Consider the following 27,327-nt stretch of genomic DNA (forward strand, 5'->3'; position numbering starts at 1 on the left):
TCAGTTTTTTTTATTACCCAGAAAAAAGTATCCATAATACCTCCTTATCTCCTACTCTCAATTTCCTATTCTTATGTAGTGAATCTCTCTGTTTACAGACTGATAAATTGTATACTTGTTTACTATATTCATTTCAATACTCCTCTTGATCTATATAACTAGTGTCCAGAATGACATCCTCATATCTAATTTCCTCAAATTGAATTTTGCAATAGAGGCTATCAATTTGAAAGCCTCAATTGCTAAATTAGCAATTAGCAATTCTGCTTACAAAAACATATTCCAACTGATCCACCAAACAAATTCAAATTTCTAGATTCCAGCTTTCTAGCTTTACAAAGTAATATTACATTACTGGTTGACAAATATTTGCTTATAACAATAGGGCACTCACTACAATCATACCCTAAACAATACTGCATAATTGAGGATTATTTTTCTTTTAGTTTTATTTATTTTTATTTAAATTTCTAATAAGTTTAGCCATTATTATAGAACTACTATATTTTCTTGAATCTATAGATTAAAAAACAACTGAAACCCAATAAAATTGGGCTTTTTTCACAAGTTTTATAAAGCTTCTGGAAGTTTAATAAAACTTTTGTAAAACAAAAGTTTTCATTGAAAACTATAGATAAATGAAGTGAATTTTAGTCTACTAGAAAATTTCTGGAGTATTTCGATCAATACAATGGTGAAGAAGTTATTTATTTATTTTTTTAATCAATTCATTGTGTCCCCACTCAGAAAAAAGAATTTTTTTACATTAGTGAAACAGCTATTATTATTATCATTATTGTCATCTAGCAACCATCATTTTTCTTTCAATCATACATAAATTTTTCAAAAATTCAATATTATTAAAAACTTTTATACAGTGTATATAAATGCATTACTTTTCCTCATTTTACAGCAATATAAAAAAATGCACGAACAGAGATCATCAGAATGCAACATGAAAATATACGACTATAACTGCTATTATTTATAAATATATATATATATATATATATCCAATTTTATGTTTAACACTTTTACCTGATGAAGCTTGTTTAATAATTATTCCACAATCTTTAAGAGACATAGTTACATTCAATAAACCAAGTTGGTTTTTACTTCCTGAAGATTGATCCTCCAAGGATGCTGTATAAGCACATTCTTTCTGCAACAATTGATCATTAATATCAATAAATGATTAAACTAACAAAATTAAATTAATTATATGACAAAGAAACCAGTAGTATACATAAAAAAATGGCAATTTGGATTTGTTTTATATAGCTCAAACAATTTAATCAGAAAGGGGTTGTTTATCAATGTGTATGTATGAAAAGCATTGATATTCGCTAATACATCTCTTTAACAGAATAATTTTTTCATCTATTACAAACCTACAAACAATTCTTGTATAATACCCACCTGTAACAACTTTTTTCAAAATTTTCATTAAAAAAGTATTTAGAAACTAATTTTTCAATTCGTCTTTCATCATAAAAACATTACCCAAACAGAACTTTTTATTTGAATGAAAAGCAAAGTAACTGAAAGGTTTTTTTAATAGCATAAATGTATGTCAGAAAACTTAATTCACATCCACATCCAATTTTAAGGAGCACAATCAACTACAACAAATTACAATTAGAAGCCCAAATTTCTATAGATACCTTTCCATTTTCATCAAAATCAAATGCAGCAAAAATATCTACTTCTAAGAGTTTTTTTTTTGTTTTTGAGTAAAAGAATGATGAGGCAGTATTTATAAAAAAAGAAAGAACTTTCCAGGATAAAAATAATAACTGTTAATTTATCAATATACCTTTTTCTTAATTTTCTTAAAATCTGTCTTTGTTAATTTTCTCCAAATTGCATTAAGTTTAGAAAACAGCATTGAACATTTTAAAACTTAACTTAAATCTAAGTTGCTTAGAAATTTATGAAAAATATAAATTTTTCTTAAACCCATGATTTAATAGTAGTCAAGGTAAACAAGTCATAAGTGATGAATTTATATCTAAATGTTGTTAACTTATTTGATGCAATTTAGAAAACTAACTATTACACAAATTCCTAATGTATAAAGGATAACAGTATTATAAATATGGATGTTTAAATGTGAATTTTTGAGTAAGAGAGACATCTCTTTCCTAGTACTTTTTGTTGTGAACATTCATTCAGGTTCACATAGCAAAACGTTTTTCAACTATAAACATGCCGTTTATTAAAATAGTAGAGCTAAACTTTATTTTGTGTGAAAGAATTTAATTTAAATATTTGTACCAATTGGGTAAGCTAATACAAGATAATAGATATGCCATTATCCTAGAATGGATTTTTTTATAAAATATTTGATACTAAATCTTAAATGTGTAACTTCATACTGTTTAATTTATTTTAAAATGGCTTAACAATTAAAAATGTTTTTGCATACAATAAGTATTTTTTTAATAATGTTTTTAAATTACAAAAACTGAAAACAAAATTGTTATACTTTCTTGGTATTGGTTATTTATTCTTATATAGCAAAAAAGTAATGAAAAAAATAGAAAAAATAATTTTTTTTACTTTTTTTTGCTCCCCACCCCCAAAATCATCTTCCAACAAATTTTTTTCATTTTTTTTTACATTTACTATGTTAAATGGAAGGAAGATCAATTAGCTTTGGTAAAAAACCTGAGAATGAACTACTTACGTTGTTGAAAGAATGTAAAAAAAAAAAAAACATTTATAATATGTTCAATGATCGAATGTTGTACAAGTTTGATGTCATTAAATGAAAAACTTCATTTTGCATAAATTTACATTTATAATATATTGTCGTATGCATGACCATTAGCATGATATGCATCACAAAGCGTCCAACAGAAGCCTCTGATAAGTGCATCAACAGGTGATTGTAGTAACTCAGTTTTAATTCACTGGGAGTATCTATCAAAACCACAAACATTCATACATGAGAAAGCTCTATACAAGGTGGTGAAAATCAGTCTGAGAAGATCAGAATAAATTAGAAGGATGAGCTGGATGGAGATCAGAATCAGAGGAGTGCTGATCAACTCAGATCAGTTTATTTTCTTTAGTTTTAGTTTTCAGTCAGTTGGAACAAGGAGCCAACATCAGTCTAGCAGCAAAGCCAAATCAAGAGCTCCTAACGTAGACCCTGCACCTGGTTTGAGTACAGCCCAACACGACTCCTCTCAAGGTTTGACATTTATTAAATTGTTGTTCTTAATCAACTGGCAATCATATAAAATCCTTCACAGTCAAAAATATATGTCATAACCAGAGTTCATGATAACATGCCATGTGGCAAAATCATCTTGCTTTCCATACAAGTTATGAAAATATTTACATTTATTTTTATATTGTTATTCATTTTTACATTATTTATTTTTATTGTTATGAAATTAGCTAATTCAGCATGTGTTTCTTTCAGAAGTGTGAAAATCATAAACTTTCCATTTTTTTATATAAATATCATCATTCTTTTTAAAAAATCAGCAGTTTTAAAACACTTTTGAAACAGTTAATTATATACATTTAATTGATAAGAATAACATTTACTATGTTGAATGAAGAAAAAAAACATTTTTAAAGTTTTTCTAAAAAATGTACAACCAATAAAAAGTTACTAAGATTTCTTTTTTGGTGGGTGTAGGTGAATTACTACTACTATGCGTAGGAAGAAAAAAAGAGTTGGTTAAAAAATATATAATAAATAAAATAACTTTTTTCAGTTTCTCGGAAAGGGAGAGAATTTGGGGAAATTTTTTTTTAAATTGTAAGATAAGCTTGTATCTTAGCTTGCATGCTTGTATGATAAGCTTGCATGTACTGAGCTTAATATAAAGTAAGGTTATGTTAGCAAAATGTTTAAAAAAATTGTCCCCAAAGAAACTATCCTACCCCTGGAAATATAGACTTCTAACTTTTACCAACAATTTGCTCCATATACGTGAGTCTCTGTGCCATATTTCATCAAAATTGGCTCATACAGCCAAACGTTATTAAGCTTCAAGCAAACCAACACATCTACTTACATACATACAATCATTACCCTTCAATTTTTTTTTTGAGTCCCTGGGTCATGGAACATCAAGAAATGAAAAAACCCATACTCTATTTTTTGACTGATTACCATACTTTCCTTGCAGCTTACTATACCATATGATCTTTCAGCATAGTTCTAGAGTTATAATGGCAGGAAAAATAAAAATAACTCAATTTTTTCGCTTTAAGAAAATATAAACTTTGTATGAGAGGGTACCAAAAAATAACCAGAATCTGTACATGGCATACAATCTGAAGAGTTAAAAATTCTGTCAATAAACTTTGCATGTTTACAGCTTACAGTACTCTAAACAGTCTGCCAATTGGCATTCTTCTGTACAAATACATTTCACTAATTATAGTACTCTGCGATTTTTATGGGTGATCATAAAGAGAAGAAATTCTATGTTAAATCTTGTTTTATCTTAGGGAAAATGGTTGCAAAAAGAGTAGTAATGATTTAAAACGCATTCAAAGAGCAATCTTTAAGTAATACACAGGCCTAGAGTGGTTTTCACATGCAGAAATGTCAATTGAAGACCCACCAAGATCAGCTGAGCTTCCACTATTAGAAATGATAAAATCCCAAAAATGTTTGTAATGCAATTTAAGAAGATTGTCATCAAATGCCAACGAATTTTAACAGATGACTAGCAACATAAAATACACACTGTTACAAAATCTGTTTCACAGTTGCTCACAGAAAATTAATTAGAAAACCAGTCTTGTTAAATGTGTATTGTGATTTGAAGGACCAACTTCGAAATCATAATCATTTTCTTTCAAAAGATGTGATGGCTGATTAAGCCAGTAAAAGCACAGAATTCATCAAGACCAAAAAGAAGCACAGCAAGTTCAATGTAACATGAAGACAATGTTGATTCACTTTTTTGAATAAGTGAATGGGACTGCTCATATTGAATTTGTTCCTCCTAGACAAGTGAATTGCATTTCTATCTGGATATGTTTAAAAGTTTGCATTGGAGTATGCAACAAAATTTCCTGGCAACATGGGAGAGTGGTGATTAGATTCTGCACCATAATAATATTATATATATAAAGTATTGTCATGGTGCAGTATGTATATATATAAATTTTTTTGAAAATTCTATATTTGAAAATTAACATATTGTTCACTGTGTTAATAAAATTTAATATTATATGAAATATAAACCACTAAAGCACAGTAAATTGATAACTTAAACTTTCCATATTAATTTCAATAATCGATTTTCACAGGATCCCACATCTTCAGTTGGTATTGAATTCTATAACTACATTAAAACATATTCATTTTATAATTTGTCAAAGTCTTTATGAACATATATGCAAATTCTGCTGTCCAGTACTGGAATGGTGTAACAAAACGTAGTAGTACTTTCCTTTGTTCTATTGTTTTTATTGTCAATTGTTAGATTGTATTTTCAGTATGTTTTAAATTATAACATCATCTTCAAATGTGATCTGGTGGTACATCATTTTATATTTTTGTTCATATTTTTATTCATTTTTTTATCATATTACGAACTTAGTTAAATAATAATAAGTTATTAATCATTATTAAATAATTTAATATATATATATATATTAAATTATTTTGAAATTTTAAAAGTTTGAAAAAACCAGAAAAAAAATTACATTTATAAACAAAACAAAAAATATAAAGAGATGATGAACCTCCAGGTCACATTCTAAGATAATGTTATAATTAAAAACATAATAAATATCCAATCTAACGGTTGACAATAATGACAATAAAACAAAGGAATATACTACAGTGAATTCATTTTATCATTCACAGCAGAATTTGCATATATGTTCATAATTATTTTTAAAATGGAAAAAATTTTGATGAATTATAAAAATGAATATGTTTAAATGTAATTACACAATTCAATACAAACTGAAGGAGTAGTATCCTGTGAAAATTGAATATTGCAATTAATGTGGTAAATTTAACTTTAAAGTAATCAAATTACTGTGTTCTAATGGTTTATACTACCTTCATATAATATATATATATATATAGTAAATTTAATACAGTATAAACCACAGAGAGTATTTTTTTTTTAAATTAAAAGTATTTTAATTTTTCAAAGTCTAAATTTATTTGTAATAAAAACAGCTATAAATAATAAATAATTTACAATAAATGTTCAGAAATTCCACCACTGACATTAATGCATTATTCAACTCATTTTCTTACATATTCTGTTGCCAACCTAATGATATTTTTCAACTCATTTTCTTACATATTCTGTTGCCAACCTAATGATATTTTCACATTCCTAGATCAGTGCAGCAGCATTGAGAATGTGAGCAATCATGTCTACTTTTTGCTTGTATACCTCTCATTTCATCCATCCACATTAACAGTAATCTAAGGGAATAAGGTACAGTGATATAGATTGGCCAGTTTACTGTCCCTCTATGTCCAATCCACCTAGTAAACTTTTCAGGCAAGAATTGTCTTATTTAATTCAAGAAATGTGTTGGTGCTCCATCAAACTGAAAGTACATTTCAATTCGTTTCACCAATGAGAAATTATCACTACTCTAAGAAATTAATTATTTAGAAATTCCACATAATTTTTAAAATATGAGACTATTAAAATATGAAAGGGCTTATTTAAATACAGCTGTTTTTAATTTTTACAAATCCATAACACTTTTTTGTGAAATTATTTATTATTTTTAATAATAAAAATAGTTTTTTTCATAAACTTATTATATCAATTTTCTCAGAATTAAATTTTCTTCAAATTTTTATAATAAAATTATGCATTTATTAGTCATTTAAGAAAGTTATTTTACTTCAAACCTAAAAGAATATGTTTTTCATCACAAATTTTTCTCTTTTACATTGGATATCATGAAAACTATGGCAGATACAGTTCTGGATTTGTTTTAATCAATTCTTCAAGTCAATAAACATAATAAACCAAGTTTATCATTTATATAACACCACCATGACCTCTTTTTACTGAGGAAACTGAAATCCAGGCAAAATTTTTCACTAGCCATAACTTGATGAAATGTTTTTGGACATATGTATGTATGAACTTTGTTCCTAATTTTAAGCTCTAGAATCAGTTCCCAAATTATTTCCCTTTTAATCCTGAATCACTGTGTGCGTGTGCATGAGAGTGAGTGCATGCATGCATGCATGTCTCTCTCACACTCTCTCACACTCACACTCTCTCACACTCACACTCTCTCACACTCACACTCACACTCACACTCACACTCACACACTCACACTCTCACACTCTCTCACACTCACACTCTCTCACACTCTCACACTCTCACTCTCACTCTCTCTCACTCTCACACTCTCTCTCACACTCTCACACTCTCACTCTCTCTCACTCTCACACTCTCACTCTCACTCACTCTCACTCTCTCTCACTCTCACTCTCTCTCACACTCTCACACTCTCTCTCACACTCTCACACTCTCTCTCTCTCTCACACTCTCACACTCTCTCTCACACTCTCACACTCTCTCTCTCACACTCTCACACTCTCTCTCTCTCTCACACTCTCACACTCTCTCTCTCACACTCTCACACTCTCACACTCTCTCTCACACTCTCACACTCTCACACTCTCTCTCACACTCTCACACTCTCTCTCTCACACTCTCACACTCTCTCTCTCACACTCTCACACTCTCTCTCTCTCACACTCTCTCTCTCTCACACTCTCACACTCTCTCTCTCTCTCTCACACTCTCTCTCTCTCTCTCTCTCACACTCTCTCTCTCTCTCTCACACTCTCTCTCTCTCTCTCTCACACTCTCTCTCTCTCTCTCTCACACTCTCTCTCTCTCTCTCTCTCTCTCTTTCTCTCACACTCTCTCTCTCTCTCTCTCTCTCACTCTCTCTCTCTCTCTCTCTCTCTCTCTCTCTCTCTCTCACACACTCTCTCTCTCTCTCTCTCTCTCTCTCTCACACTCTCTCTCTCTCTCTCTCACACACTCTCTCTCTCTCTCACACTCTCTCTCTCTCACACTCTCTCTCTCTCTCTCTCTCTCTCTCTCTCTCTCTCTCTCTCTCTCTCTCTCTCTCTCTCTCTCTCTCTCTCTCTCTGTGTGTGTGTGTGTGTGTGTGTGTGTGTGTGTGTGTGTGGTGTGTGTGTGCATGTGCGCGTGCACACAAATACACATCCATACATGCACATACATGTTTGTAAGTCTATAAAACTTATAAGCACATATATATTATGTTGATATGTTGTTATGTTGAAAGTTGTCAAAACCAAACAGTAGTATTGATCATCATTACATTTAAAAGATTGTTAATTATTTCTAATACAATTTAACATAATAGGTGACAAAAATATTTAATTAAAATATCTTACAAATCTATTGATATAATAAAAATTATCCTAGATAAAACATGTATGTGTATTTGTTTTTATATTATTTTGAACTTACTTGTTACATTATCGTGAACAAAAAGAGTTATTTAGGAACTCTACATGATTCAACTGATCCTAATAAAAATATTAAAATCAGCTTAAAATATTAAAATTTATAATTATGTTTTATGGAAGAAATAAATTGCTATAATTGTCTTTTGTTTCCTCATCAACAGCATAAGTTACAATTTTTTTGAGGATACAATAATATCACTTGAACCATTAATTTTTTTCTAAATAATTGTGTGGTGCTGTAAATCATTTTCAATGATAAACATTGCTAAAAAAGATAATTAATGGTCTTTTAAAATAATTTTTATGGATTTTCTCAGCAGCTACCTTGATGATATGATAACTGATGTACACCACTGAACTCCAAAGAATGACATGACAGATATTAATTATCCAGAGCAAACATCTGTTAAAAATGCACTCACCTTTTAATCATTAGAACTTTGACATACTAATTCTTTGCAAATATTTATAATTAAAATTAAGATTTAACAAATTAAATGCACTTTAAAATCAATAAACTCTGAACAGAATTAAACATAATTTTTGACAGCAAAATACATTTCTTACGGCTTATAAATATTATATTACTAAGCTACAGAAATAAAAGTCATTACTACACACATTTTTATGAGACAACAAGAGTATTCCAGTATGTAAGACTGCAGTAGCAAACTTTTTATTAGCACTATCTGTAATAATAACAGTTGGTTGTTCGGCCATTATTATATTATTAATCTCATTTACACTGGATACAAATCTAAATTCTGCTGTAACTGCTGGCAAACAGATTTTCTCATTGATACTTTCAACAAATATCTCATTTTGAGAAGAACATAAAACTTCGGCAAAAGGATGATGCATACTGTAACAAAAGGAAACAATAAAATATTTTACAGATTAAAATTAATGATGTTTATGGATTTTATTCAGGTTGTAAACGACGTACAAACTCCACAAAACTAAAACAAAATTCACAGGCAACTACTATAACTTACTACATAACTAAATAACTGATTACTAAGGAACTGATGAATAAATAAATAAAATTATTAGATTTAGAAATATCAAGTTTATAATGAATTTAAATAACAACTAGTTTATTTTTTCTATGTCACATTTAGAAATAACGAAAAGATAGTTATGTAATAATTAAAATACAAATTTAAATGAATAAATATGTAAACAGTTAATAGTTGCAACATGGGCACTGAGATAAATTAATCTGAGATCAAAGTTGCTTACTCTAAGTCATTACTCTATAATTGTATAATGAACATAATTAGATTTATTATAAATAGCAAGTCTGTTTGGTGAACAGACTGAAGTTATGTATAGTAGGACTGAATGTCAAAAGCATTACACTGGACTTTATACATTGATGTGCAACAGTACATACGAAGTCTGTTCATAAAATAACCAAACATTTTTAATTACGCACCAAGGGAGATATTTAGTGACATGCAGTTGGCAGCATTGTGTTCTGCATAACCTCCTCTGTAACCATATGTTCTTGGATTGTTGATATCTCTTTACTTTTATGTATTGTTATCTGAGTGCAGAGTGTTAAGTGTTAGTAGTAATTTTTGTAATGTGCAATTTTCAGGATCAATAATAAAACGTAAAATCTTGCATGAAACTGGGGAAAACATTCTCAGAAAACGTTATGAATGGTTTTTACAATTAAAAGTGGTTGTCAGTCAATTGAAGATGATCCTCAACCAGGAAGGCCTTTGACTTCAATTGCTGACACCCATGTTCAGAAAATCAACAACCTAGTATGTGTGAAAATCACAGACTGACTATCAGAGAACTTGCAGAAGAGGTTAGCTTCTCAATTGGTTTATGCCATGATATTTTGATTGAAAAATTGAACGTGCATAGAGTTGCAACAAAGTTTTTTCATAGTTTGATGACGAAACAGCTGAAAGAACATCGAGTGGACGTTTATTGGCAATGTCTTGAACAAGCCAATGACGATAAAAAATTCACACAAAGGATCCTAATGGAGACGAAAGCTGGGTTTATGGCTACAACATTGAGACAAAAGTTCAATCATCACAATGGATTGAGACAAAGAATCTCCACACCCCAAGAAGTTAGTCTCGATCCACGTCAAAGTGATGCTCTCTGTTTTTTTTTTTTTTTTGTTTTTAATGGAATTGTGCATTTTGAATTCTTGCCTCAAGGTGAAACAATGAACCATGCGTACTATCAAGGCATTTTACAACAGTTACATGAAAAAATCAGTAAAAAAGACCAGAGTTGTGACGAGACAACTCATTAATGTTCCTTCACCATGATGATGCGCTCGCACACTCAGCTTTGTCAATTCATCAGTTGTGCCAAAAATCATATCACTGTCCTTCCTCAGCCTCCCTACTCACCAGAACTGACTCCTAGTGATTTTTTCTTATTTCCAAAATTAAAGTCAGTGATGAAAGGATGTCGTTTTGAAACTATTGATGACATTACAGCAGATACGTCATGGACCTTAAACAACATTTCAAATAAAGCTATCCAGGACTGCTTTGTGGAAACACCACTGGGAAAAGTGTGTGAATAAGGGAGGGGAGTACTTTGAAAGGGACAAGGACCAATAATCTGTCAAATTAACAACAAAGATTAAAAAAATAAAGTTCAGTTATTTTCTGAACAGACCTCATACAGCTCAGTAAAGAAAGCAAATAGAAAACACTTCATTCCTCATCTTCTAATAAGACTGATGTGAGATGTAGATGCTGGCTTTTCCTAAAAGTGGTTATGCCATTTTTGGAAATGACTTGATTTTTGGAAAATGACACTGGTAACGCACTTAACAAGCACGTATACATCCATGTTCGTATAGGGAACATAAATACAGTGCACTCAAACATGTCTATATAAATATATGTATATGTATATGTGTATATGCCTAGCAGAGTGTAATGCTTCTTAAAAGTGTGTTTTGAATGGTTAAAAACATTGTTTGCATAAAAGCAGTGAACAAATTGTTCTCAATAATATTTCTGTGCTTTCATAATGAAAGTAAACCTCCTCACTCAATGTTGATATTTTTGGGGGTTTTTAAGGGTAAGAACAAGATTCAAAAATTAACATTAAAACAGCAATATAAAAATACAAATAAGCTATTAAATTCTGCAAATTAAATAACTAACATGAATGAATGTAAATGGCCTTCATTCACAATTAGATTAAAGCAGAAATAATCCTAAAAGACGTTTATATAATAATAAATTGAATGAAATATTATATAAAAATTAATGATTATTAAAAGAAAACCACATTATTAGATGTTATTAATAAATGAAATAAATGAAAAAATGACAAAATAACAAACAGTTTAAGCAACACAATAACTGGTGATGTAAAAAACACTCTCACAATAAGATCTAAAAAATTAATAAAAAATTGCAACAATAAATTTAAAATTAAAGAAGTAATTAAAATAAAAGTAATAAAACTTTTTAAAAAAGCCATCAAATTACAATTACAACAACAACAAAAATCAAATGCACAATACAGAATTAACAAACAATAACATGGAAGTCATGAAAAGTAATCGCATGCAAGGAAGGATTTCTGTCATGACAAAAAATGAAAACCAGTCATAAACTTAAGTACAGCCAATATACTAGCCCATTCTAGAAAAGTATCTAGATCACAAGTTCACCAACAAAAATATTACTAAGCAACTTTCCCAGCCTAAATTTTCATTAATACTCTACACACATTTATAAGAATATTAATAACTGTTATATAAATAATCAAGCTGAGCATAACCAATGACATGAAAAATGTATACAATATCCTAGTGTGTCCCAAGCACAAACAATACAATTTCCTCATGTAGAAATTTTGTATGAAACTCTTCCATATCAATACCTTGCATGAACCTGAGAATTTATTAATAATGCCCAACTCACTTTACCAAGCATTTCTGAACTGAAACTTGAAAGAGCATGTAAAATCTGAAACCAGTGTATTGCTGTACAATTCTTTATAGCTACATTGGTAGATTTAGTGTTTAAAAACGGTATATAACTAGAAACTAATAATAATTCACCTAAGTGTTCTACTACAAAGTAGACACTATGCTTATCTAAAATTTATAAAATGAGAGGGTTTCAATGCATAACAATATTAAGGGTCTTGAAAACATAAAACATAAAAGTTCCTTCATTACAAACTCACATACTTAAGAAGTACCCCTGCTTAAATCCACTGACATGTACTTCTGTATCTAGAGTATTCCTGAAAAAGATTCAACTCCTAGTGAAGTTTCAGTTAATTTTTTTATGGTTTTGATATTAGAACAGTTCATAATAAATGTCAAGCACTGTAAGAATCTTCCAACAGGAAAATATTTCAAGTAGTCTAAGCCCATACAGAGAGAATATGGTAGTGTACACATGGGCGCTGTATGTCAAGATTGTATATCACTGTATCATTAAACATGTCCCAAAAAAAACAATAAAAAGATAATGCAGCAATGATTTAATATAATACATGTATATCAATGCCAACTGATCTCATTATTTTCTCAAGAATTCTATTATTGGTAGTTCAGAGAATGCTATAAACACAAATATTTTAACAAAAGTAAATTTACCTAAATAAAATAACACCAATGAAACAAATGTGAATGTACTTTATCTGTACTACATCTTGGAAGGTCAAATTAAAATCTGATGAAAGAACATCAGATAAAAAGATGAGAGATGTAATGTCTTCTTTTTGAAGGAAAATTAAGTTGGACTTACTTAACTTATTTTAAAGAAAATAATTTCAATAAGACCCTTATCAAAAGTATTCTCAATTATTAATAGATGTAAAACCATTAATACATGTTAATGATTTTAGATGCAATATAATATTTAAATATTGCCAGTTAATTCTAGAAACAAGTCAAAATTAATAAGAACTTCATCCATACTCTGGTCAAAATAAAAATTAAATATTTAGCTATTATTTATTCTAACAAAACTGCTAAATTACAGGAAAATCCCAATCACAGCAGCTAGAATGAAGTTAAAATTGATTAGATTTCTCACACTGACGTATGAACTAATAATATTCTTCCATGATAAAAGAGTAACAGCTAAGTAATGAAAAAGTTGATAAAATAAATAATACTAGTAACACAGTAAATTCAGATTGAAGAGTAATAACCAATTATAAAACTCACTTTCTAGACTGTTGATGATAACAGATGTACAGTGCATTTCAAATTGAAGAATAGAACCAAATACCAGTGAGTATGGTAAGAAATAAACATTAAACTGTATACTTTTTTCATTTAACATTTTTTTACTCAATATTATCTACAATTCACTTCAGTTTTTTCTCATGAGATTTTAAGCCTTTGCTAAAAATATTCAGCTGTAATTAACAGGAAAAAATATTTTGTCAAATATATTTATATACATTTTTTTAAATGTAGCTTATTTATTGATAAAACTATAATTTACCTGAAAGTGAACTTCCCACTGAGTGGTAATTTCTTGAAAATTACGCTGTTTAATGAAACATTTAAACTAAATCCATGAGGCAATGAATAATCTCCATCACACCGATAAGTGTAATTTCCTTGATCTTTATTACTAACAAGCTTAGATTGCGGCGAATTAGGGCTAGATGGTTGTTGTTGAGATGATGCTACTTTCTCAAAATCTATAGCTGGTATGGGTTCTGTTTCAGTATTTTGAGGAGGCCGTTTCCTTGGACTTAATATAGTCTCCAGCACTGCACTCTTCTCTCCACTATCATTATCTCCATACTCCTGATATTTATGTGTAGATTTTACAACTGAAACAACAGGCAGATGATTTTATATTTATTGATTAATTTCAAATTATAACCATTCAAAGCCAAACTCAGAGATTGGCAATTTGTCAGTTGTAAAATACTAAAAAAATTCAATATACAAATGATTAATACATCTGTATTAGAAGTTTAAGTAAGATGTAAATTGAGTTGAGCATTCAGATCCTCAAAAATGTCAAAAACTTATTATTAAATGTTGAAGCATACCAAGGATCCTCATTCCAAGAATGAGGATCCTCACACCTGTTCATTTCAAGAATGAACAGGAATGGATACTTAACCACAGCAATTCAGAACAGGAAAGCTAACCAACCAGGGTATATCATAAGAGAAAGAATTATTAAAACAGTACTAAAAGGATCAGTAGAAGCAATAAAGAGAACAGAAAAGAGTAGAAATTTCTAATAACTCTTTCATTCCTATTCAGTTCCAATATTAACTTCAGATCCCTGTGAGAAACTCTTAATTTTCTTCTTCTTCACGTTGTTGAATGCATTTTTGTTCTAGTCTATTTTTAATTATTAAGGTGGTCAGTATTTTACTTGCATGCACTCTTGAGACTTTAAAGTGTGATACTGTTTACATTTAATTTCCTGTATTTTCTTTGGTGTAGTGACTAAAATGCATTTCTCAACATTTTGATAGTTTTGTCTAGTTTGTACATTATGTTAACTAGCTTATATACGCCAATCAGTAACAAAATGAGAACAGTTGAAAAAATGAAAAATTTATTAATGGTTTCAAATACTTATTATGCATTCACTTTATTTTTTCTACATGGTCACAAATTTCACTCCAAACACTTTATATGATGAAATAAGCTTCTTCAAACCCACTGCATAGAATTCTGCCACCTGGGATTGTAGCCACTTTTGCAGAGATTTTCAACTCCTTCACTTTCCTTGAATCATGAGATGCAAACCAGTTTTTGAGATGTAGGAAAAGATGGTAGTCACTGGATGTGAGATCAGGACTGTAAGGGGAATGATCAAAAATCGACATCTAAATTTTTGAATTGCTTCTGTTCCACATACATCTGTAGGTTAACATGCGTTATTGTGAAGAACAATTCCTGATCATAGCATTCCCATTGTCAGTTTTGAATGCATAACACAGTTTAGAAAGCATTTCAAATAGACCTGTGATGTTATTGAAATCAATCACGTTCTATGAAATCAATCAAAATCACACCTTCTAGAATGGGCTGTTTGATTTTTTTTTATTTAAGTGAACTGGAATTATGTCATAGCATGGACTGTTGTTTCCTCAACACTGCTGCACGAATCGACGTTTTGTCAAACTTAATCACTGATCAATCTAATTTCACAACTGCCAGGACTTGTTATTACCACACTCATTTTAACACACTGTCTCAAAAAAGGCAAACAATGAACTGACAGAAATGTGGTGATTACATGCCCATACCCAACAGACCACTTAGTATTGTCAATCGCCATTTATAATTCATTGGCCCAACTTTTGAACTGCACGTCGTAGTTAGCAGAATAAATCTAAGTAAAACAGGCTTTCTCTTCCAACAGGTTTTTTCTTCCAAAGCTGTTTTATTGGAAACTAGGAAAAGATTATTGAAAAGCATTGTATGACACATATCATTGTACATAAACGAGACATGAAGTGTAGGAACTGAGGAAAGAAGAACTAAAGCCTTTAAGAAATGGTGTTATAGGAAGATGATGAAAACAAGATGATGTGACAGAGTTTCCAATGAAGAGTTTTTAAGAAAAGTAGAAGAGAGGAAGCTGTGGAAAAAATAAGAGGTGAATTAACTGGGCATATAGTTCGTCATGAAAACATTGTGAAGGTGATGGAAGGAAAGAGATGCAGGCAAAGGCCAAGGAAGTTATACGGTCAACACAGATTATGAATGATGTGATATATCGAAGTTATAAAGAAATTGAAAGAAAAAGCATTTCAAAGAGAAAAATGGAGAATTGTTGCAAGCCCATCTCAGGGTTGAGCACAAAGAAGATGTACCTACAGGAAATTCAAAATTACATGAATATTCTTTAAGAAGGCTATTTGAGACATTAATATAAGCCAAAAGGTTTTGGACACAAACATATCTGTAAAAATGATTTATTTACAGAATGTAAGTTTGTTGGTAAAGCATTATGACTTCACAAAATTAATTCTCATGCAACTCACAAATCTTAATGGTCAATCAGCTGTTATTGCAAACTCGCGTTATTCTTTACTTTTAGATTTACTATTTACAGCATTATGGAGAAAAGTTAACTTTATTTATGGTCAGTTATAAAAATAGTTACAATACCATGTATTTTTTTGCAAGGTGCATTCCACTATAGTATAGTTGTGAACTACGAGGTTGAATCAAATTTAAACGGTAATTTTGCTACTCTACGCAGCAAGCAGTTCCAAGTTAAATGATGGAATGGGGGAATAATGTTCGGTGTGTTAGAGGGGGGAACCAGCTTGATTAGCTCCTCCGCTCTGTTCTATCGTCAGTACAGCCATGAGTGAGAAAGATTCTGTCGTCTGTTGCACAATGTATAAAGTTTTTAACTAATCAAGGTGTTAAACCCACAAAAATTTTAACTCATTTAAAGGTACAGTTTGGGGATCTACACTGTCCCAAAACTGAGTAATATGTGGACCAGGCAATTTAAGGACAAGCGAGAAACTGTAGAAAACGAAAGTCATGATCAATGGCCAAGGTCAACTCTCACAGCTGACAACATCCATGTTATGTCAAGAGCTTACCAAAGGTGATCGCTAGTTCACCATTGAAGAAATCGCATCAGAAGTGAGTATCTGTTATGGGAGTGCTCAATCCAATATCACTGATCATCTTGGCTTTAGAAAAATTAGTGCTCGATGGGTTCTGAGGTTGTTGACTGAAATCAAAAACAGTCAGGTTGGAGATCTGTGAAGGACTTCTGAATCAATTTTGGCAAGAGGGGACAATTTTTTGAGGTACGTCACGTATATGATGAGACATGGGTCCATCATTACACTACAGAGTCAAAAATGGCAAGTAAGGAGTGGCAAAGGAATGATGAGGCCTGCCCAGTGAAGGCCAAAACTCGTCTTATCAGCTAGAAAAGTTCTTGCAAAGATTTTTTTTTACTCAAGAAGACTTTAACTCATTGATTTTCTCGATGAGGGTATGAATTGTGTATAATAATCATCAATAAATTTATTTAAAAAAATTATTGTTTATATTTGATTCACCCTCGTATACTGTATTCAGTTAGCTTTTAGAGTGAAGAATAAATAAATGTTGCATTTGTATGAATGAGTTCATCATGATTCTGCTGAGTCATGTCCTGGTGTATCAGTGTCAATTCACAACACAGCCATATCTATACATAACACCAGTCACTCTATAATTAAGTCATATAGTAGTCATGTAATCAAACGTTTATGTAATGTTATGTCTACTCAGTTCTATTAAAACTTGATCTTTTCATAAGATCAATCTTTTGTTCTTGTGTTCAATTTTTATGTTTCTGTTACTTACTTATTGTTACTTACTTATTTACTCTATTGTTATTTAAAGTTAATATACAGCAATTTTTTTAAGTTTATTAGAACATGAGTATTCCTAGATTTGTGTCGTTATGACTTGAGTTATACGATTATTTTGACACCATGTCTGATACCGATTCAGCTGATAATAGTGCACAATTATTGATATCACCTCTGAATAAAGGCCACAAAAAAAAGCACTTTTGTGCAGAAAAATACATCATTTCAAATGCTTACAAAAACTAATTACATATTAATCCAACGGTGTTGATTTCAGATATTGTTAATAAAACTGCTAACATAAGTGGAAGTTGTGCTGCTTCAGTGTAAAAAGTAATTCACGAGTATTATCTACTAATGAATTGTGGTTTCCTAAGAAAACAAAACCCCACAGGTCAACTGAAGAAAATGTTGATGATTTCAATAAAAACTTGATTCATAACTGCCTGAAACAACTTTTTATAAATCTTTAAGAAGTACGAATTTTGAATACGAAAAACAGGGATGTGAAAGTGCTTTAATTGACAGGGATGATTATCACTATACATCAAAGACATTACCTCACTGAAAAAAAAAGAGACAAGAAGGCTGTAGAATATATTATATATATATATTCTACAGCCGTTATTCTTTTTATATTATATGGATGAAACTTGGGTCAACAAAGGCCACACGAAAAATTTAGTTTGGAAAAATAAATCAATGAATTCATCAAAAGATACCTTTCTGTTTGGCTTATCAACCAGTATAAGGCTCCAAAGGACAAAGGTAGACAAAGGTACACAATTATGTATATCAGCAATGATAGCGGATCTGTCATTGATGGTCTCTGGATTTTTTAATCTAAAATCTAGATCTTTTGAGAAATGGTTTATCAATGGGTTACCTCTTCCGGAACATAATTCAGTTATTGTCTTAGAAAACAATTCATCATCAATGATTTTCATCATTCATGAAAAAAGTAAAAAATTCCAGCCATGTTTTTTTGGGAAAAAGAATGATATCAAAATGTGGTGGGGCTTAGTTCAAAAGGGCTGATTTTTGAAGAGGTTGAAGTTTAGATCCAGTCATTGCAAAAGATTTTGCACATCAAAGTAAATGTATATAAAATTTATGAGTTAGCAAGATCCAGTGGTAAAACTGTGCTTCAATTACGACCCATCATTGCGAACCCAATCCAACTCAGTTAATTTTGAGACAAATAAAAAGTTACGTAGTGATGGAAAATACAACTTTCAAAATATTTGACATTAAAAATTTATACTTAAAAGCCATTGATAAAACGAGCAATGAAGAATGGAAAACTAAAAAAAAAAAACATTTATCAGATAATGTTGAACCAAATTACTGGGAACTGCATAACATAGAAAACAAAATTGAGCTTTCATTGTGTCTCTTAACACTGAAAGCACTACAGATATCTCACAATCTGATGATAACTGAATTGAATTTATTTATCACAGGAATATTAAAATATTAGTGAACTTTTACCGTTAGTGAACAATTGACAATTTCATAATTCTTGTGCCAAACAAGGAAAGAAATATTTATTGATCATTTAACATGTCTTAATTTATTTAAATTTAAAATATATGTATAATTTTTATAAAATATAATACCGCATGGTTACTTAATACTAACGTCGCATAGTTTCTTTAAAACATCAATCAGGGTTTACAGGAGATGTTAGTGAATCAGCTGCCTGAACATTCATATGCGCAGTTTGTTTACTTAAACTTTATAAACTAACTGAATTTGGTATAGTACTATGTTAGCTCCGTTGAGAATACAGTTACCATGTAATTTATTCAACATTTATGAGATGTGTAAAATGAAAAATAGTGTATCGCTTTTATACAAAATGTAAACATTCTACAGACATAAAAACGGTGCAAATGTGGGCATGAAATTGTGTTGAGAGTAAGTGATGACTATAAGAGATGGAAGTGCAGTAAACGAGTGTCATGTAAGTCTACATTAGCTTACTAATACATGGTGGACAAATGTTTTGTTTTCATTTTGGTAAACAACTTTGATACATACAATTTTTATTTGTTTTTCATTTAAGACAAAATATTCCACTACTTCAGGTTGCCTATTAATATAGAATTATTCTTAAAATACAGTGGGATGGGCAGGAAATGAATTCATATTATAAAAATAGTGCTGGCAGCTAACAGGACTTAATGCATTTTTCTGACATATTTGCTCCATTTATTTTGAACTAAATGTTAAGACGATTTCATTTCCTCATTTTTTATTTGTAAAAATAAAAATGTTCACTTTTTTCTTATAATTTATAAATTTTCACTTTTTTATTCCTTATAAATTCTTACTTTACATCCTTTTAAAGACTCAACTTATTAATGTATAATTAATGCAATAATTTTATAAATATGAATTACAAGTTCAAAGATCAAATAAAAATAGTTTATATTATAAACAAAATAAAGACTTTATTTATTTGAATGAACCAGCAAATAATAAAATAGCCTAACAGTTATTGAACCAAGACGGCATTATATTATTCGACACTAAGTAAAATTTCTAAAAGTTGTATTTGTTTTATAACCTTAACATAAATTTTGTCACTAATTTTTATTAGTTTACTGACAATTTAACAAGTTAATTTATAACAAACTTTAAAAAGTGTTTTTTTACACCAATTCTTTTGCATTGCATAACAATTTTCTTGGAAACTGCAAGAGAAACTTATCAGGTGAGGAACTTATAAAACCACTTCATTTGCCCCTTAATTTAGGTTCCGAAAATTTTAATAGTTTCATTTTACCCACACAGCAGAAATATGGCTAAAACATTTCACTATCCATAACAAAGCATTTCTGTGTTTTATAAAAATTTTTGCTTACATTAACATCTCAAATCAGCTCTTGAAATATTGTTGTGCAATTCCACACCACTTTATATTTAAAATACTTGCACATACTCACAAATATCTAAAAATAAACATTTCACTAACAGAGCTTGTGCAATACAATCTGATTAACAAATTTGAAGGACTTCAGCTTGGTAACTGAAGGGATGGAGACTTGTTTTCAATATTTAATTGTATTTTATCAATAAAACTAAGATTTTACAATAAGATTTCTCTTGGGAATTAATAAAAAATGCTACAGTGTAATACTGCAGTTGTATTTTATCAATACAACAAAAAACTTTTTTTGGGGACTTAAGTAATGCTGCAGAGGAAATAATTGGAGTGAATCAATTCAACACAAATAGAACTTACCACATTAGATGAATTACTACTGTGATTCTATACACACAGAACACAAAAGCTAAATAAATGTCAGAAATGTAAAACAGTCTTTACATTTCCTAGCGACTCTCTAAAGAAGTAGTAACAAGAGATAAACATTAAACATTAAAAATTAATACACACAACTGCTGAAAAAACAGTTTTTTTTGTTCTGGTTTGGTTCCACCATGATTTTGTATTATACTAATAAATATCCCGGTTGGGAAGTTAAACAACATTTCTGAATAACCATGATCTATTAGATCGAGAATTTCCCTGATGCATGCAAAAGTTAGCCTTCAACTTACTAACAAATACTCCATTTGAATTTTGAAAATCAGATGATTGTTTACAGATATTATAAGAGCACCCCATCGCACCTCCCAAAACAACGCCCAGAGGCACCCTGCTGGTAACCAGTTGATGGTGATGATCGACTTAGCCTCGCACAAGGTGCTCACATCACTTCACGACTCTAGCCTTACACGCAGTCCCCACAGGAAGCTCATTATTATTATTAAACAGGAATTAAGCAACAATAATATTAAGTAAATACTTAATATTATTTTATTTTATTTAATGTAAATGTAATTCTATTATTTTTGTAATATTATTCATTTGATTGAGCCATGTCACAGTAATAGAGGCTCACAGTTCGTTGTTCATAAATTCAGTTCATTAAAATTTGTTTCAACCGGCAACTACTACTACTACTACTACTACTACTACTACTACTACTACTACTACTACTACCACACACACACACACGCACACACACACACACACACACACACACACACAAACACATAAACACACACACACACACACTCACTCATACTCACACTCACACACACATACACACACACACACCCACATACACAAAAGTTACATAGACCTTGATACTCCCGGTAATATAATGATTCCAATGCGAGGTCATGCATTTAAATTGATTTGGCTGTTGAGCTGCTACGGTGGAACAAACATACATACACACACCCTGAAAACATTACACTACTTCTTGGGCAGTCATGTAAAAAGAAAGGTTCAAACATTTAACATTTAAATAAAACAAAAATAAAAAGTATTTTAGTATACTATCAACTTTCACAATTTCTCAGAAACTTACACTACATTATCTCTATCAAATAATTTCTATAACACGAGGTATTGTGTAGTATGAAAGATAAAAACAGAAAATATTAATGAGAATTTTTAACAAACCAAAAATAAAAATTTACAAAACTTACCTCCAGGTTTTTTGGTATCACCACCTCCAACTCCTTGACGAGATACTTCATAAGATAATCCAACAGAAACTTCAATATATATTTTAAATGATTCAAAATCAAGCCTCTTAGATGGTGATGGTGTTAGATAACATTTAGCATTTAAATTAGTTCCTTTTGACTTTTCAAATAGTAATAAATTTTCTGTATTAATTAATCCCTGTACGAAATAAAATTCATATATATATATATATATATATATATATATATATATATTTATAATTTTTTTTTTTTAATTTCACATTTAATTAATAAAAAGGACTCACTATGAACTTTTCCTTAACTTTTTTGTTACATTCTCAGGCATTACTCACAGATTTTTATATATTTTATTAAAACACAATATTTTTTTTTTTATTAAACAATAGTGCATCAATTATCCAGTCACTGGCTGTCTCAAGCATTAGTTATGTGAAAGCTCTCTAGGATATTATGAAACATTAAATATTAGCTTTACACATTCCAGCAGAGCAAAGATGGCAGTACAATACAAATAATGATGATACATAGTACAGTAGTTCCCAGTTCTGATGTACAGGGGCATGTGGGATTTGACTGAAGAAAATGTGTTTTTGGTGTTATATAGGGGGAAAACACACTTTTTTTTAAAATTATTTTTAAAAGCGTACTACTTTTAATGCTCTCTCTTATTTAATATAATCTTAATATTAAAAGAATTAAAGAATATAAGAATACACTCATAGAACAGAAAAACTAGAATAGATTTTAATTTATAATTTTTCTTTCAGGAAATCAGTAAGTACATAGTTCAGTTAATGGCATAGGTAATTTTATGAGTGAAGGGTGAAAATTGTACTTTTTGCAAATATCTTCTAAATTAAGAGTTTAATTAAAAATGTCAAAACAGATTTCTTCAAAACTTATAAATTTGTTTTAATTTGGTTTTTGTTTAACTGCTGTACAACAAAAGCTCATTATGATAAAAAGTTTTAAAGATAAAAAGTATTAAACTGATTAGTTCTGCACTCAAAACAAATTTTAAATTAGAAATCCTTTTTTTCAATTTTAAGAATATATCTAAAAACTTATTTATATAGATTAATGTAGACAAGCATACTTTACATTACTTCATATATTCTTAACCTTGGATATCCTGTCCTAGATAGGAAGATATTTCAGAAGCTGAAATTGACAGCAACCATAATCTACTAGAAACTAATTTAAGGAGAATGTCAGTTTAAAAGAAAAAAAGGACATAAAAAAAAATCCCAGTTGTAAAGCTGATTTATTCTAACAAGCAGATTCAACAAGAGGAAATTTTAACAAGGAAATTACAAAATTTTTAAAATTAAAAAAAAGTTTTTAAAAAGCATACAATCAGGAGCATAATTACAGGATGAAAATAAATTCTGAAGGTGTACAACAAATAAAAGATCTATTATTTCATAGATGAACAAGACATGAATTTAGGAAGAAATAGTCCTACGAATGGCAAGAGGATTTAACAGTACCTACATAAGAAAAGAGGTTCACGTACATCTCAGAATTATGGAATAATTAATATTCCTGTACCACCTGTCAATATCAAACTCATACAACAAATATTCTTAAAACAAGACTGAAAACAGATATGACTGAATAGCAGATGACTAAAAAGGTGAGCAAGGTCAAACCACTTAAGCCATTTGAAAATGAAATCGGGAATTATTACAAAAACCTTAAAAACAGCAAGCCTTACCAGAGGCACAAAAATCTCCATATACAGATTTTTCAACAAAACATTAGCATCTGTTACTTTCCATATGATAGTTTCACAGGTTTTAAGAAGAAAAATATGTATCATCAAAATTAGTAGGTAGGATTAAATATATAAAGAGCCAAAAGGAATAATCAGAAGTGAAAGGGGAAGGTCAAGGGTGTTAAATATGAAGAAGGAATTAAAATGTCTAACTATACTATTAACAGCTTGAGCAACTGCTGTCCTTAACTGTAATAAATGATATTTTAAGCAAAATATTGAGGTAGGTAAGTAGGTAGGTAGGTAGGTAGGTAACTGATAAATGCAACCAATATTCTTTCAATTACCCATAAGTGCAGATGACTTAGTTTATTTAATGTCAGTTCTGCTCAAAATATGCAACAGAGCTTAAGTGAATGGTTTAAGGAACTTGTAAAAAAAAAATATTCTTTTCAATATAAAGAGCAGTAAAAATAAACAAAGGTGGAAGTGATGATAGAAAGATGAATGTGTAATGAGGTGAAGAAATTTTAAAGCAGATAAAGCATTCTAAATATCTGAGGATTATAACAAGCAGTAATGAAAAGACTTAATCAGAAAATTTATAATAAGAGTTTAAAAGTCAAATTTTTATTTAGATTTAAACAAAACTTGAGTGGGAAGAAAGCAAACTTAAAATCTAAATACAGATATAAGGATGCTGTTTAATGCTTACATTGTTGTATGCTATTGAAAACTGTTCTCATGTGATGATGTTTCTCCAAAACTACAACTGAAATGAAGTACTTAGAAGACCAATAGAAAACTAAAAGCCGAATCAAAATGAAAGAATAAGAAACAGTCAGTGAAAAACATAAAATAAATTTAGTGGAGGAAAGACTGCATTCAGACTTCTTCAGTTGAGTGGGAATGCAGTAAGAATGCTATAGGTAAGAAAGGCTAGGAAATTATGGAAGCTGCTTCAGAGAGAAGGATAAAAAAAGGCTGGCCATGGGAAATATTTTATATAGTATCTAAGAACAGTGTCAATCACAGAAAAACAAAATCTTATACTAAACGAAAGAGTTGGCAAAGAATAGAGGTGAATGGAAACTATCAAAGTTGTACTGATATTATAAGGCACAGTGTGCTGGAAAAATAAAAAAAAGAAACAAGCAATTTCTTCTCTATATACACATTCCATGCCATCTAAACAGGCTAAGCTTTACTACCAGTGCAAGAGAGTCAAATACTGAAACATTTAAACATGTATACAAGTGAAATTTAATATATTACACTTACTCTGCTGCTCTGATGTGTTCTTGTAAGAAAAACAAAATCTTACACTAAATGAAAGAGAAGGCAAAGAATAGAAATTAATGGAAACAATCTTGTAAGGTGTACTGGTACTATGAGGCACAGTGTGCTGGAAAAATAAAAAGAAGAAACAAGCAATTTCTTCTCTGTATAGATGTTCTATGCCATCCAAACAGGCAAAGTTTTACTACCAGTGTAAGAGAGTTAAATACTGATAAACATTTAATTTTCCAAATAAGTGTTTATTATTAGTATTTAACTCTCTTGTACTGGTGGTAAAACTTTGCCTGCTTGGATGGCATAGAACATCTATGCAGAGAAGAAATTGCTTGTTTCTTCTTTTTATTTTTCCAGCACACTGTGCCTCATAGTACCAGTACACTCTGATCATTTCCATTCACTTCTATTCTTTGCCAACTCTTTCATTTAGTGTAAGATTTTGTTTTTCTATGATTGATGCTGTTCTTAAAAATATTTCCCACGGCCAACCTTTTTTTCCTCCTCTCTGAAGCAGCTTTCATAATTTCCTAGCCTTCCTTACCTACAGCATTCTCACTGAATTCCAGACTTCTTCAGTTGTCTTCCCTCCATTAAATTTATTTGATGTTTTTCATTGACTGTTTTTTCCAAATAAGTGTTTATTCATAAGAATACATCTGAGCAGCAGAAGAAATGTAATTTATTCATTATCACTCACATACATTTTGTTTTTCCTCTTCTTTTCTTTTAAGTAGTTTCAAAACAATCACCTACACTTGGACAAAATATATCACTCATAAATAATTAATATATATATTTTTTTTAATAATAAAAACAAGTACAACAATTTGCCTGTTTACAAAGTCACATCTAAAATGTTATTATAAAACAAAAACAATTTACTAGATATTGCTGGGTTGAACAGATTAATTAAAATTAATTTATATATAATAATTAAAACAAACCCACCTACAAAGAATCTGTAAATCTTGAGAAGGCATTTGATGTCAAGAGGAAAAAATGTTTAAAATTTATGGAATATACAGTTCAAACACAGAGAATGAATGAAGAGTTATTTACAATCTGTACAATAATCAGGCTGCCATAATTAGAATAGAAGACCAAAAAAGGCAAGCTGCAATATGAAAATGAATAAAAGAAAGTTATATAGTCTGTACAAATCTTAACTCTCATGCTTGCCTAATTCCTTTGTAATATATGCCAGTTGCTTAAAAAAGTAAACAAATATTTTTAGGTTAGATTGTAGTTTTATTTTATTTTATAATTTATTTTAATATTATTTTAATTAACTTTAAAGATCTCAGTGTAATTTTACACTTCAATTATTTAATATATTATTTATAAAACAGATTTAGATTTATTTATAATTTGATTAAAATTAGGGTTATTATTAATGAATTTATTTTAATTTTTTATTTTTCATTATGAATAACAAATATTATTTAATTATGATTTATGAATTTATGATAGTTTTTTTTTATTATAATTTGGTATAATTTAGGATATCGGAATTAATGTAACTTAACTTGAAATATGTAAGAAAAACTAAAACAACAATATGTTTAATTGGTTATAAGAATAACAAAACAAGGTTAAGGGTTTAATGAAATCTTTACATAATAAAGAAAAAATCCACATGATTTCATATTTGAACATACTTTCTTTTTTCCTGTTTAACCTCCAGTAATTACCCTTCAGATAACACTTCAGAGGATGAATGAGGATGATACGTATGAGTGTAAATGAAGTGAAGTCTTGTAGAGTCTCAGTTCGACCAATCCCAAGATATGTGGTTAACTGAAATCCAACCACCAAAGAACACCAGTATCCACGATCTAGTATTCAAATCAGTGTAAAAATAACAGACTTTACTAGGACTTGAATGCTGGAACTCTCAACTTCCAAATCAGCTGATTTGGGAAGACGCATTCACCACTAGACCAACCCAGTGGGTTATATTTGAACATACCT

At 29.9% G+C, this 27,327-nt stretch overlaps 1 protein-coding gene across 1 annotated transcript in view; it reads right to left on the reverse strand.

Annotated features, from left to right (window-relative positions):
• Nucleotides 1-27,327, reverse strand: part of LOC142332906 (centrosomal protein of 120 kDa-like) — a 113,521-nt gene that overhangs the window by 44,841 nt on the left and 41,353 nt on the right. Inside the window, exons 7-10 of the mRNA XM_075379604.1 lie at nucleotides 22,323-22,521; nucleotides 13,952-14,288; nucleotides 9,105-9,345; nucleotides 1,039-1,162 (exon numbers count right to left, since the gene is read on the reverse strand). Of these exons, the coding sequence (XP_075235719.1) occupies nucleotides 1,039-1,162; nucleotides 9,105-9,345; nucleotides 13,952-14,288; nucleotides 22,323-22,521 (901 nt within the window). The remainder of the gene's footprint in view (nucleotides 1-1,038; nucleotides 1,163-9,104; nucleotides 9,346-13,951; nucleotides 14,289-22,322; nucleotides 22,522-27,327) is intronic.

Source organism: Lycorma delicatula, chromosome 1 (assembly GCF_047948215.1).
Source record: "Lycorma delicatula isolate Av1 chromosome 1, ASM4794821v1, whole genome shotgun sequence".
In the NCBI taxonomy this organism is placed as follows: domain Eukaryota; kingdom Metazoa; phylum Arthropoda; class Insecta; order Hemiptera; family Fulgoridae; genus Lycorma; species Lycorma delicatula.